At 51.9% G+C, this 13,831-nt stretch overlaps 1 protein-coding gene across 2 annotated transcripts in view; it reads left to right on the top strand.

Moving 5' to 3' along the window:
• CREBBP (CREB binding protein) overlaps positions 1–8,230 on the top strand; it is a 124,459-nt gene extending 116,229 nt beyond the window's left edge. For both annotated transcript variants that reach the window (XM_021719092.1, XM_008071123.1), the window contains 3 exons: positions 929–1,090; positions 1,387–1,668; positions 3,527–8,230. In XM_021719092.1, the coding sequence (XP_021574767.1) occupies positions 929–1,090; positions 1,387–1,668; positions 3,527–5,647 (2,565 nt within the window). In that variant the 3' untranslated portion in view covers positions 5,648–8,230. The remainder of the gene's footprint in view (positions 1–928; positions 1,091–1,386; positions 1,669–3,526) is intronic.
• Positions 8,231–13,831: the final 5,601 nt, after the last annotated feature.

Raw genomic sequence — 13,831 nt, 5'->3', positions numbered from 1 at the left:
TAATCCCGCACCTTGGGAGGCTGAGGTGAGTGGATTGCCTGAGCCTGCGAGTTCGAGACCCGCCTGGGCAACTTGGCGAGACCTCATCTCTACAAGAAATAAAAAATTAGCAGGGTGTGGTAGCACATGCCTATAGTCTGTAGTTCCAGCTACTTGGAAAGCTGAGGCGGAAGGATCGTCGGAGCCCAGCAGGTCAAGGTCATGGTGGCTGGGAGCGTGCCACTGCACTCCAGTCTGGGCAACAGAGTGAGACTTAACCTCAAAAAAAAAAAAAAGAAAATGAAATTCTTTGGACCAAGGGAAGCCAACTTCTAGTTGGGTTTTATGTCCTGAATGACAAGTCTACATTCTTTCCTGAGGAACGTTTGATTGAGGAACAGGCCCCTCTTAGACTTTAGCCAAGTAACTGAAGCATTAATGGAGGCCTAGGGACCCCACAAGAGGGAGCAGGGGCGAGGAGCCATCCTACCCTCAGAAGGGCATCAGGGAAGTCCCTGCTCCTCTCACATTTGCACCTTTCCTGTGTCTCCCCCAGAAAACTCACACGCAGGAGATGTTTTTAGAGCCTTTCTGAAGGCAATGATGTGACGCCTGTCAGCATCCAGTTGTGGAGCACTTGTGGAAATGGCTTCTACTTTCCTCATTCATTCATTTCTGAACCAGCCTTCTGGGTCTGTTTTCTCTTGAGAGGCAGTATGGTATAGAGCTGAAAATGGCACAGACCTGGCTAAGGACAGGCCCTGCCTTTGTCTTCTGAGGCTGCAGTGTGTCTGCAGCCCATGTGTGACCTTGTGCAGGTAGAAGTCTGCCCTGTTGTGACCTGCCTCAGGCTGGATATCTCTAACCCCCACAACCCAGGACCTAGGTCTCAATGGCAGTTGTAGAGAGGAAAGCCAGCCTCGTCTGGCAACTTTGCATGTTTTTGCAGGGCAGCCAGGGTGACAGCAAGAATGCCAAGAAAAAGAACAACAAGAAAACCAACAAGAACAAAAGCAGCATCAGTCGAGCCAACAAGAAGAAGCCCAGTATGCCCAACGTGTCCAATGACTTGTCGCAGAAGCTCTACGCCACCATGGAGAAGCATAAGGAGGTAGGGGTGCAGGCGGCAGGAGGGACTCGGGGCTCTCTGGACCCAAGAAGAGTAAGAGGAGCTGCAGAGGGAATGGCAAAAGGCTGTCAGTCTAGCTTCTAGAACAGGGCTGTGGTGGGAGAGAGGCCAGCCCCTGAGAGGCAGAACTGGCAGTGTGGTGACGTCATGTGACATGTCACCAGTTTTGCTCCATCCCAGGAAGCCAGGGCCCCGGACAGATGTTGGCCACTTTCCCGTCCTACAAGCAGGGTAGGCTGTGCTGCCCCTTTTGGGGCTAAGCCACTCCCCTCCCACAGGTCTTCTTTGTGATCCACCTGCACGCCGGGCCTGTCATCAACACCCTGCCCCCCATCGTCGACCCCGACCCCCTGCTCAGCTGCGACCTCATGGACGGGCGCGATGCCTTCCTCACCCTCGCCAGAGACAAGCACTGGGAGTTCTCCTCCTTGCGCCGCTCCAAGTGGTCCACGCTGTGCATGCTGGTGGAGCTGCACACGCAGGGTCAGGACCGTTTCGTCTACACCTGCAATGAGTGCAAGCACCATGTAGAGACTCGCTGGCACTGCACCGTGTGTGAGGTAGGCCTGGCATCCTGCACCCCAGCCACCAGCATTCCTTTGTGTGGATGCCGGGGCTGACATCTGTCCAGGATGAGGAGATAGTCACAAGGCAGAAGGCTTTGCTGTCTTCTTCCTGTGTTTTCTGAGCACTCTCAGACACAGACACAGACCTGGCAGCGCTGGCCAGGCCTGACCACACAACACCCCAAGCGAGGCTGTCCAGGAGCAGCTGTGGTCACAGTAGCATGGAGAGATGCTGAAGCACTTCAGCTGGGAGATCTGACCTGTTTATACCCTTCCCATGCCCCCTGTTCTAGTCTAACTAAGTGGTGGGGAATGCCCTCTGTCCTGTTGGCAGGTTAAGCACTTGGTCAGGGGTCCTGCTAGCCCCATGGTCATATTCCCTGGCTCCCCACTGCAGGGGTTTTGGCCCATGAGAAATGGCTTGAGTGTCCCTTTAGTGGGCTGTGTGTCTGGCAGTGCTAAGCCCTCTGCCTCCCTTTCTTCAGGTGATGACAGACATTATCCTCCACATTTGTCACCTCCCTCCTCCCAGATGGTTTGTAGTCACCTTCCAAATTGGAGCAGCTTGCTGAGCTCTCCTCTCCCCACCTTTAAACTCCTTCTTTTCCAGCTTTCTGCAGCCTTCTTTGTCGTCTTTCAAATTTCTTAATGCTAGGATTTTCATGTCTTTTCTTTGATTACAATTAATCACACCTGGGCCTAGGACTCCATTCTTCAAATGTAGTGCTTTTTTTTTTTTTTTTTTTTCAGTAGGAGTCTCACACCGTCGCCCAGGACGAAGTGCAGTGGCTCGCTCAAGGCTACTGCAACCTCAGCTTGCTGGGCTCAGGCGATCCTTCCGCCTCAGCCTTCCAAGTAGCTGGAACCACTGGTGTGAGCCACCATGCCCAGCTAATTTTTTGATTTATTGGGGAGACAAGGTCTCACCCTGTTGCCCAGGTTGGTCTCAAAGCCGTGAGCTCAGGCCATCTTCTTGCCTCAGCCTCCCAAAGTGCTGGGATTACAGGCATGAGCCACTACACCCAACTTAATGCTTTCTTTTCTTTTCTTTTCTTTTCTTTTTGAGTTGGAGTCTCACTCTGTCACCCAGACTGGAGTGCAATGGCCGCTCCCGGCCACCGCAGCCTTGACCTGCTGGGCTCCGGTGATCCTTCCGCCTCAGCCTTCCAAGTAGCTGGAACTACAGGCGCTCGCTACCACACCTGGCTAATTTTTGATTTATTGTTGAGATGAGGTCTCACCAAGTTGCCCAGGCGGGTCTCAAACCCGCGGACTCAGGCAATCCATTCACCTCAGCCTCCCAAAGCTCTGGGATTACAAGCTGAGCCACCGAGCCTGGCTAGTGCTTTATTTTCTAGGTTTCCAGGTATAGGCAGTGTTCAGTCACTTGGGTTTCTATCTTGGGGAAGACCATTTGGCACTCTGTGGTTAGCCAATGGCTGTCCTTCTGGGGAAGGCGTTTTGTGGCCTCTGGCGGCATTTAAGAAATGTCCATGGCATCCCTCATTCTTTCACTGTTGAGCTTTAGCCTGGGTACAGGAACAGGATGGGACGTGACAGGGTCCCGATGCATTTCCAAGGGCAGAGGAAGCCAGGAAGGAAGGAGACCAGTGTCCACTGCCTGTGAGCCCCAGGCAGACTCCAAAGTCCATGAGGTAGCAGGTTGGGAAGGGTCGTGGGCACAGGCTGGGTTGTCTTTGGAGCCTCCTGGGCTGTTCCCAGGAGTGAAGGTCCTTAGTGGGGAGTGACATGTTGGCTGTCTGTGCTCTTGCCTGGGCACAAACCCAGGTTCAGTGGTGGGAGGAGCAGCCAAGGTGTCTGACATCGGCCTGTGCCCTGTCTGTGTTTGCAGGACTATGACCTCTGCATCAACTGCTACAACACAAAGAGCCACGCCCACAAGATGGTGAAGTGGGGGCTGGGCCTGGATGATGAGGGCAGCAGCCAGGGTGAGCCACAGTCCAAGAGCCCCCAGGAGTCACGGAGGCTGAGCATCCAGCGCTGCATCCAGTCCCTGGTGCATGCGTGCCAGTGCCGCAATGCCAACTGCTCGCTGCCGTCCTGCCAGAAGATGAAGCGGGTCGTGCAGCACACCAAGGGCTGCAAGCGCAAGACCAACGGAGGCTGCCCAGTGTGCAAGCAGCTCATTGCCCTGTGCTGCTACCACGCCAAACACTGCCAAGAAAACAAATGCCCCGTGCCCTTCTGCCTCAACATCAAACACAAGCTCCGCCAGCAGCAGATCCAGCATCGCCTGCAGCAGGCCCAGCTCATGCGCCGGCGGATGGCCACCATGAACACCCGCAATGTGCCTCAGCAGAGTTTGCCTTCTCCTACCTCAGCTCCGCCCGGGACCCCCACTCAGCAACCTAGCACACCCCAGACACCGCAGCCCCCTGCACAGCCCCAGCCCTCACCCGTGAGCATGTCACCAGCTAACTTCCCCAGCGTGGCCCGGACTCAGCCCCCTACCACGGTGTCCACAGGAAAGCCTGCCAGCCAGGTACCGGCACCCCCACCCCCTGCCCAGCCCCCTCCTGCAGCAGTGGAAGCAGCACGGCAGATTGAGCGCGAGGCCCAGCAGCAGCAGCACCTATACCGAGTGAACATCAACAACGGCATGCCCCCTGGGCGCACGGGCATGGGGACCCCAGGGAGCCAGATGGCCCCCGTGGGCCTAAACGTGCCCCGACCCAACCAGGTGAGCGGGCCCGTCATGCCCAACATGCCACCTGGGCAGTGGCAGCAGGCACCCATTCCCCAGCAGCAGCCAATGCCAGGCATGCCCAGGCCTGTGATGTCCATGCAGGCCCAGGCAGCTGTGGCCGGGCCCCGGATGCCTAGCGTGCAGCCACCCAGGAGCATCTCGCCCAGCGCCCTGCAGGACCTGCTGCGGACCCTGAAGTCACCCAGTTCTCCTCAGCAGCAGCAGCAGGTGCTGAACATTCTCAAATCGAACCCACAGCTAATGGCAGCTTTCATCAAACAGCGCACAGCCAAGTACGTAGCCAACCAGCCGAGCATGCAGTCCCAGCCCGGCCTGCAGCCCCAGCCCGGCCTGCACCAGCAGCCAGGCCTGCAGAGCCTGAATGCCATGCAAGCCGGTGTGCCGCGGCCTGGTGTGCCTCCGCAGCAGCAGGCAATGGGAGGCCTGAACTCCCAGGGTCAGGCCCTGAACATCATGAGCCCAGGGCACAACCCCAGCATGGCAAATATGAATCCACAGTACCGAGAAATGCTCCGGAGGCAGCTGCTGCAGCAGCAGCAGCAGCAGCAGCAGCAGCAGCAGCAGCAAGGGAGTGCAGGCATGGCGGGGGGCATGGCAGGGCACGGCCAGTTCCAGCAGCCGCAAGGACCTGGAGGCTACCCACCAGCCATGCAGCAGCAGCGGATGCAGCAGCACCTCCCGATCCAGGGCAGCTCCATGGGCCAGATGGCGGCTCAGATGGGACAGCTTGGCCAGATGGGGCAACCGGGGCTGGGGGCAGACAGCACCCCCAACATCCAGCAGGCCCTTCAGCAGCGGATTCTGCAGCAACAGCAGATGAAGCAGCAGATTGGGTCCCCAGGCCAGCCGAACCCCATGAGCCCCCAGCAGCATATGCTCTCAGGACAGCCACAGGCTTCACATCTCCCCGGACAGCAGATCGCCACGTCCCTTAGTAGCCAGGTGCGGTCTCCGGCCCCTGTCCAGTCGCCGCGGCCCCAGTCCCAGCCTCCACATTCCAGCCCATCACCACGGATACAGCCCCAGCCTTCGCCACACCACGTCTCACCCCAAACTGGTTCCCCTCACCCCGGACTTGCAGTCACCATGGCCAGCTCCATAGATCAGGGACACTTGGGGAACCCCGAACAGAGTGCAATGCTTCCCCAGCTGAACACCCCCAGCAGGAGTGCGCTGTCCAGCGAACTGTCCCTGGTTGGGGACACCACGGGGGACACGTTAGAGAAGTTTGTGGAGGGCTTGTAGCATTGTGAGAGTATCACTTTTTTTTCCCTTTCATGTTCTTGGACCTTTTGTACTGAAAATCCAGGCATCTAGGTTCTTTTTATTCCTAGATGGAACTGCTACTTCCAGGCCATGGAAGGGTGGATTGATGTTTAAAGAAACAATATAAAGAATATATTTTTTTGTTAAAAACCAGTTGATTTAAATATCTGGTCTCTTTCTCTCTCTTCGTTTTTGTTTTGGTTTTTTTTTTTCCGTTTTGTTTTTGTTTGGGGGGGAGGAGGGTTTGTTTGAATTCTTTTTGTCGTCATTGCTGGTGACTCATGCCTTTTTTTAATGGGAAAAACAAGTTCATTATATTCATATTTTTTATTTGTATTTTCAAGACTTTAAACATTTATGTTTAAAAGTGAGAAGAAAAATAATATTCAGAACTGATTCCTGAAATAATGCAAGCTTATAATGTATCCCGATAACTTTCTGATGTTTCGGGAAGATTTTTTTCTATAGTGAACTCTGTGGGCATCTCCAAGTATTACCCCTGGACGATAGGAATTGACTCCGGTGTGCACACACACGTACATACCCACACACACATCGCTCTATACATACTGGCCTAAGCCAAACTCTTGTCTTGCAGATGTAGAAATTGTTGCTTTGTTTCTCTGATAAAACTGGTTTTAGACAAAAAATAGGGATGATCACTCTCTTAGACCATGCTAATGTTAATAGAGAAGAAGCATTCTTTTCTTTCTTCTATGTGAAACTTGAAATGAGGAAAAGCAATTCTAGTGTAAATCATGCAAGCGCTATAATTACTATAAATAAGAAAATTCAAGAAGATTCAATCACTGTATAGAATGGTAAAGTACCAACTCATTTCTTATATCATATTGTTAAATAAACTGTGTGCAACAGACAAAAAGGGTGGTCCTTCTTGAATTCATGTACATGGTATTAACACTTAGTGTTCGGGGTTTTTGTTATGAAAATGCTGTTTTCAACATTGTATTTGGACTATGCATGTGTTTTTTCCCTATTGTATATAAAGTACCGCTTAAAATTGATATAAATTACTGAAGTTTTTAACATGTATTCTGTTCTTTAAGATCCCTGTAAGAATGTTTAAGGTTTTTATTTATTTATATATATTTTTGGAGTCTGTTCTTTGTAAGACATGGCTGGTTGTTCACTCGTAGCGGAGAGGCCTGGGCTGTGGTCAAGGTGGCGACATGGGTGGCAGCTGGGAAACATGGCCTGGGCTGAGCAACCACCCAGAGGGTTTTCTTCCCAGAGACTGAGGTGGGCAGCTCACTGTTGGCCCCACATACCCGATATCCAGAGATGAGTGTGACTCTCACAGTCAGGGACACCAGTGGGTCTGAAACGGCACTTTGCTTCCTGCCCATTTAATCCTCCCTCCAGGTTGTTGTGGTGTCCCCCAGAGGGAGAACTTCCTGTGGCTGGTTAAGGCAGCTTCTCCCCCCACACACATCCCAGAATTGATGCAAAGGGTGCTTTGCGATGCGAGGTGTTTCCTGACTTCCCCACCCTGTACATCCTGCGTGGCCTGAGGGGCAGATGCTGTGGAGAACTGGCCAAATCCCTGATGCAGCGAGAAAAGGTCTCCACTTAAAGGATACTCGCACTCAGCCACATGGCCCCCCTCCCTTTGGGGTCCAGTTCCAGATGCCCTTACTGAGTAGGTGAGACAAGTTGAGCAGGCCATCACAGGAGACCGGAAGTTAACCCTCTGGCCGGTTCTGCCCTTCCCCCAGGTAAAACTCTTTTATCCCCAGTCCTCCAACATAAAATGGTGGTCTCGATGGGGGTGGGGGCTGTGGTGTTAAACTTAGAAACCATGACCCAAATAACACTCTGTTCATGGAGAGGTTTTTAAAATACTTGAATACTTAGTTTGGGATCCAAATTTGAGGAAAGTTTCTAAGAAATTGGAAGAATTCAATCCAGTTTTAGCACAGTTTTGTATCTTGGGTTTTAAAATGTAGATTGATTAAACCAGGTAAGAATGATACTACCATCTAGCACTTCTGACCAACCCCTCTCTCCACCCCATCCAAAAAGGGAAGGAAGGCCCTGCCCTCCAGTGGAGACTTGTCCCTGCTCAGCCGTCTGGGTTCTTGCACACTTGCTGTCCTCTTCAGACATCTTTTCCATTCATGGGAATGCCCTGAGCCATGTGTCAAAAAGTGGATCTGGAGCCCCGGAGGAGTGGCTGCACACCCACACTCAGAAAGTGGTGCTCTCCTGGATGTGTAGCCTTGCAATACAGGCAGTTGGGGGGGTTTCTCTTTCAGGTCATTCTGGAATTCAAGACTTTGTGTACCAACCTCATCCTCTTGAGTCTGCATCCTGTGCAACCGTCTTGGGTAATCCAGATGTCAAAGGATGTGGCCAAGAGTGCAGTCTATGGATACTAAGCCTAAGCTTGTCGTAAGGAAATTTCTGTAAGAAGGCTGGAAAGCCCCAACGCTGTGTCTCATGCTGTATACTTAAGAGGAGAGGGAAAAAAATCCTATATTTGTGATCAAAAAGAGGAAACTTGAAATGTGCTGGTGTTTATAATAAAAGCTGGTAAAACTGCTTGGATTCAAAGATGGTTCAGATTGACTAACGACTCAGAATTAGCTCAGCAGCTAGTCTCTAAGACTGAAGATGCTCAGTTGAGTTCGTCTCAAGTGAGCATGTGATACTGTCTTTGAAATTCTAGCATGGGCCGAGAGCAGTGGCTCACACCTGTGATCCCAGTAGTTTGGGAGGCCAAGGCAGGAGGATTGCTTGAGCCCAGGAGTTCGAGACCAGCCTAGGCAACGTGGCAAGACCCGTCTCTACCAAAAAATCAGCTGGGTGTGGTAGCGCATGCCTGCAGTCCCAGCTACTTGGGAGGCTGAGACAAAAGGATTGCCTGAACCCAGACGGCTGAGACTGTGGTGAGCCTTGATGACACCACTGCACTCCAGCCTGGGCAACAGTGAGACCCAGACTCAAGAAAAATTCTAGCGTGTTAAAAACAGTTGGACTCTGTGGCTCATGCCTGTAATCCCGGCACTGGGAGGTGGAGGCGAGAGAATTACCTGAGCTCGGGTTTGAGACCAGCCTGGGCAACTTGGTGAGACCTCGTCTTTACAATTAAAAAAAAAATTAGCCGGACGTGGTGGCGCATGTCTGTAGTTCTAGCTATTTAGGAGGCTGGAGCAGAAAGATCACCTGAGCCCAACAGGTCAAAGCTGCGGTGGCCGTAAGCGTCCCACTGCACTCCAGCTTGGGCAACAGAGTGAGATTCCCTACTCACAAGAATGAGTCTGGATAACATGACACAGGAAGTCGTTGTCTTCTAAGATCTTGGGTTGAAGACATAAAACTTTCTATCTTTTGTTTGCCGTAAAATGGAGCCAAAGATTTCCTTTAAACCAAAATATGCTTTGAGTATTGCATGGCAAGATAAGTTGCTGTTATTAAAAACAAACCACTTTTCATTGATGAGGTAGTTGCACGTTGGTGGCCATTGTGCTGCCAGGAGTTACTTCAACACAGGACTGTGTGTGCTGGCAAGTAGGTGCTACAGTTGCAAACCTGAAACAGGTGTTCAGGATCATGTGGGGATGGGAATAAAGTCTTTTCATCTTGGACCATGAAGACACACAGCACCCTCACAGGTGTGTAAATGTCACATGCATTACTCGTGTATACGCTGTATCTCACAAATAGAAAGTCAAGGGTATAACACGTCAGTTATACTAAAATGTAAGTGAATGGAGCACCCACACGGACAATAGACTCAAGGAGCTTTAATGAGTCAATGAAAATGCAGTTGATCTAAATTGTATTTAAAATGGTACTTTCAACATGTTCACATTTTCTTACAGGAATTTACTAAGAACCTTTTGGCTATGATATCACTGTTAAATCAGTTCACGAAACGGAAAAGTTCAAAGGGAGCTGACAGTTGTAAAACACCTTGATTAAGAAAGTATCAAGCCGGGCTCGGTGGCTCAGCCTGTAATCCCGCTCCTTTGGGAGGCTGAGGTGAGTGAATTGCCTGAGCCCGCAGGTTCAAGACCCGCCTGGGCAACTTGACGAGACCTCTTCTCTACAATAAATCAAAAAAATTAACCAGGGGTGGTAGCGCGCACCTGTAATTGCGGCTACTCGGAAGGCTGAGGTGGAAGGATCACCAGAGCCCAGCAGGTCCAGGCTGCGGTGGCCGGGAGCGGCCCCTGCCCTCCAGTCTGGGCGACAGAGTGAGACTCCAACTCAAAAAAAAAAAAAGTATCGGATACTTTTAAGGGGATTAGGAAGAGACTCGAGTAAGATTAGATTATACAAAGTGGGCGTGGGCGTGGGCCTGTGGCCTCTGAGGATCCCTGGGCCTGGAGCAAGGCCTTCACCTTGAGTGAGCTCCCCAAATTCTGCTTTCCACCGGGAATAACAAAGTAAAGAGATGGAAATAATCACTGTAGATGTGACAAATGTTCAAATGTATTCACAAAGGAAAATAAGCTCTTAAGTAAGTTGTCCAAGTTCACAGAACCAGAGCAGCTAAGCAGGAGCCCGGGCCTGTGCTGTGCTCCTTAACCAAGCTCCAGAGAAAAGTACCCTCCACTCCTGCCCTATTTCTGTAAGTTCACCTTGGACCCACTTTGGGGGTGCCTTAGGGAAGTGGGGAGTTTATCATACACTAACCCTGTCAGGTAGGCAGTAAGTGGTAACCAAAGGCCCACCCGCACTCAGCCTGCCTATGCTTGGTGCCCACCAGTTACCTCTGGCATTGGGGCAAAAGAAACGTTGACAGCCTTCATGCCGGGCACCCCTGGTGTCCGCAGTGTCAGGCTCATGATGTAGGTGCCCCCAGTTCACCCACCCATGCCCAACGCCTGATTGAGGACTGAGTGACTGAAGTGGCCTTTATGGTCTGTGGCTCTGGACCAGCAACAAAGAAAGCCTCTTATAAACTGGTAAAATATATATGTGACTATATCCATGAACCTCAGTCTAAAGGATCTTAGAGGAAGGACGTGATGTTTAGGGACCGTTCCAAGCTAGGGTGAGAATCGCTTCTACAGGTCCTCAGGTAACCTGCGCAGAATCTGGGAAGGACAGCTGAGGGCTGCGTCCCTTACTGCGAAGCATGTTTTCTCCCATTTTTGCCTGCCAGCTTCCCGCTGCCGAGACGCCCTGGTTATCTCTGACTCCTCAGACATCAGCACAGGCTTGGGGCTCTGAGAAGAGGGATGTGGTTTCGTGTGCTCCCTCACATGGCAGCGATGGAAGAAAACAGGAAAGATGCTCTTCAGGGTCTTGGACTAGACAGTGGCATGGTTCCCGTGCTCACAGAGCTGAGAGATGGAGGGAGACGGGATGGTTGGAGGTCAGAGGACGGCGAGAGGCACCTGAAGCTGACAGGTATGTTAGGGGGCCCAAACTGGGGTCACCAGGAAGAGTGACTGCAGTGGGGCTTGGAGCACACTGGTTCCTCGGAGCTTCATGGGAGGCTGATTCTTGCCATTCCTGACCCTCTACAGACATGTGAGCTTTGATTTCCTGAGCTAGGAAAAGGGATCCCCAAGTGGGAAGAGGGCAGCTGCTATCAGAAGTGCCATGAACAACACGAGTGGGCACCGAGCCAAGGCCCTTCCCTCCAGAGTGGGCAATTCCAGGAATCCCCTCGTGATGCAAATGCAAACCTGCCACTTCCTAGTTTGCATTAAAATTGGCAGGCTCTCTCAGCGCCAGGTGTGTTCATGCAGCAGTGAGCATTGATTGAGCTGGTCGTGGGCACTGACAATCATTGGAGGAAGGGACTGGATGGGGCTAGGACTCCGGAGAACAAACCCAGTTCATGCTGGAAATGAAGATTCTGTAGGTCTGGGGCAGAGTCTGAGAGTCTGAATTTCTAACAGACGAGGCCAACACAGGAGCTGTTGTGTTGAGCAGTGCTCGCCACATCCCAGGATCTCCCCAGGTGTAAAGAGGGCCCCTGTCAGCTTCAGGTGCCTCTTGCACAGTCCTCTGACCTCCAACCATCCTGTCTCCCGCCATCTCTCAGCTCTGTGAGCACGGGAACCATGCCAGGACATGAAGGAAAGGGCTCTGAGCAGCTGGAAGTGCACACCATTGGGTATTTTCCCTGACATATGACCCCCCTCACTACACTTTGAGTAGCAAGGCCTTGGGGGACCAAGAACAAACCATCCTGACTTTGAATCTGTCTTAGCTGGAATGTGTGTGATAAACATGGGTGGAAGGAGAGGAGTTGGGTCAAGTGGTTCTTTGGCCTCATTCACAGCACCCTAAGTGGGCTCAACACCCTAAGTGACTTGGAAAGCTCTCCCAGACCATTTTGTTTGCCCTGGGGAACAAAGAGGTACAGAGAGATGCCCTTCCTGTACAGTCCATTTGTGAAAAATGCAGGTTGGAAGGGAAATAAAAAAGGAAATTAAGTCAGGCTCGCTTTTCCAAAGAAGCAGGTGGAGTGCCTTGTTCCCTGCATATCACCAGGCAGTGTGAAATGCAGATTTGCCATCCTTCACATCGCATGAGCTGCAGGGCCAAGGCCATGGAGGCCAGCGTGGCACCCATCACTCAGAAGTGACCAGCCAACAGGACTGATGAACAACAGCCCCCTTCACCCCATGGCTGGGGGAATTGGCAACTTCAGGGTCATATGTCAGGGAAAATACCTGATAGTGTGCGCTTCCACATGCTCAGAGCCCTTTCCTCCATACTCGGTAGCGTCAGCATGAGAACCCTGACTGAGGGGCCCTCTTTATACCTGAGGAGACTCTGGGATGCGGCGAGCACTGCTCAGGATGCCGCAGTGTCTGAAATCAAGGGCTGTGGCACCCAGGCAAAGGAACAGACTGAGGGCAGAGGGTATGGAGCCATCAGGAAGTCATCCTTAGCAGGAAAGGGACCTGGCAACGCTGCCCGTATGGTCTCTCGACTCCTCAGAAGTGTCAGGGAAGAATGGTGGCTCTAGGAATTAGAAAACCATTGAACATATGTGCGCACACACGCGCACGCGCACACACACACACACACACACACACACACACACACACACACACAGTGAGAGAGAGAGAGAGAGAGAGAGAGAAAACCAAGTTGCTGTTTTGCTCTGTAGTTTCTCAGATCAAACTAATTCTCACTTGTCTTCTCTTTTTTTTTTTTGGAATCTCACTCTGTTGCCCAGACTGGAGTGCAGTGGCCGTTTCCGGCCCCCGCAGCCTCGACCTGCTGGGCTCCGGCAATCCTTCCGCCTCAGCCTTCCGAGTAGCCAGAATTACAGGCAAGCACTACCACGCCCGGCTTTTTTTGATTTATTGTAGAGATGAGGTCTCGCCAAGTTGCCCAGGCCAGTCTCACTTGTCTTCCTGATCATAAGCAAGAGACATGGCAGACTTGAGAGTTGGTGAATATCTTTTATACCAGTGTGTATAGTGACCTTATCCACAAGCTGGGAAAAAGTTATGGTCTGAACTCTTTGAAAGATGCCAGGCCAGGAGGCATCTTTCAAAACCTGCCCTAAAGGTCAGTTCACCAAATTGTGTCCACAGCAGACGTTTCCAGGAGTGAATGCTGCCTCCTCCACCATGACTTCCTAAGGGGCAGTTGCTCAGAAAAGACCCCTTCAGCAAGATTCTGAGGTTGTCTGGACTCAGTCCTGTCTTCCATTTACTGTCCTGGGTTGGGAAGCTAGGGCCTACCAGGTCAGCCCTATTTGCTCCCTTCCTGCAAGGAGCACATTTGGATGTTCATGGTGGTAGGGCCACTGGTTAGTGGCCAGGGAGCCCTCAGAGAGTCCTGTAGCAGCTCTGCAGGTGGGGGCCAGGCCTGTTCTCCCAGTTCTGGCTGTGTTGCCCTGGACAGGTGTCTGAACTGGCAGGGGACTGACATTCGTCAAACATCCTGAGAAACAGTGTCAAATGAATCAGCAATACACTAGATTTCTGACCAGATGCAGTGGTTCACACCTATAATCCCAGCACTTTGGGAGATGGAGGTGAGAGGATTGCCTGAGCCCACGGATCAAGACCAGCCCAGGCAACTTGGTGAGATCTTGTCTCTACAATAAATTTTAAAAATTTAAGCCGGGCTCGGTGGCTCAGCCTGTAATCCCACACCTTGGGAGGCTGAGGTGAGTGGATTGCCTGAGCCCAGGGTTCGAGACCCGCCTGGGCAACT

The sequence above is a fragment of the Carlito syrichta genome, unplaced genomic scaffold, assembly GCF_000164805.1.
Source record: "Carlito syrichta isolate Samal-C Ts95f unplaced genomic scaffold, Tarsius_syrichta-2.0.1 Scaffold314117, whole genome shotgun sequence".
Taxonomy (NCBI): domain Eukaryota; kingdom Metazoa; phylum Chordata; class Mammalia; order Primates; family Tarsiidae; genus Carlito; species Carlito syrichta.
Note: the sequence above shows the minus strand (reverse complement) of the source record. Positions and strands in the feature narration are given on the sequence as shown.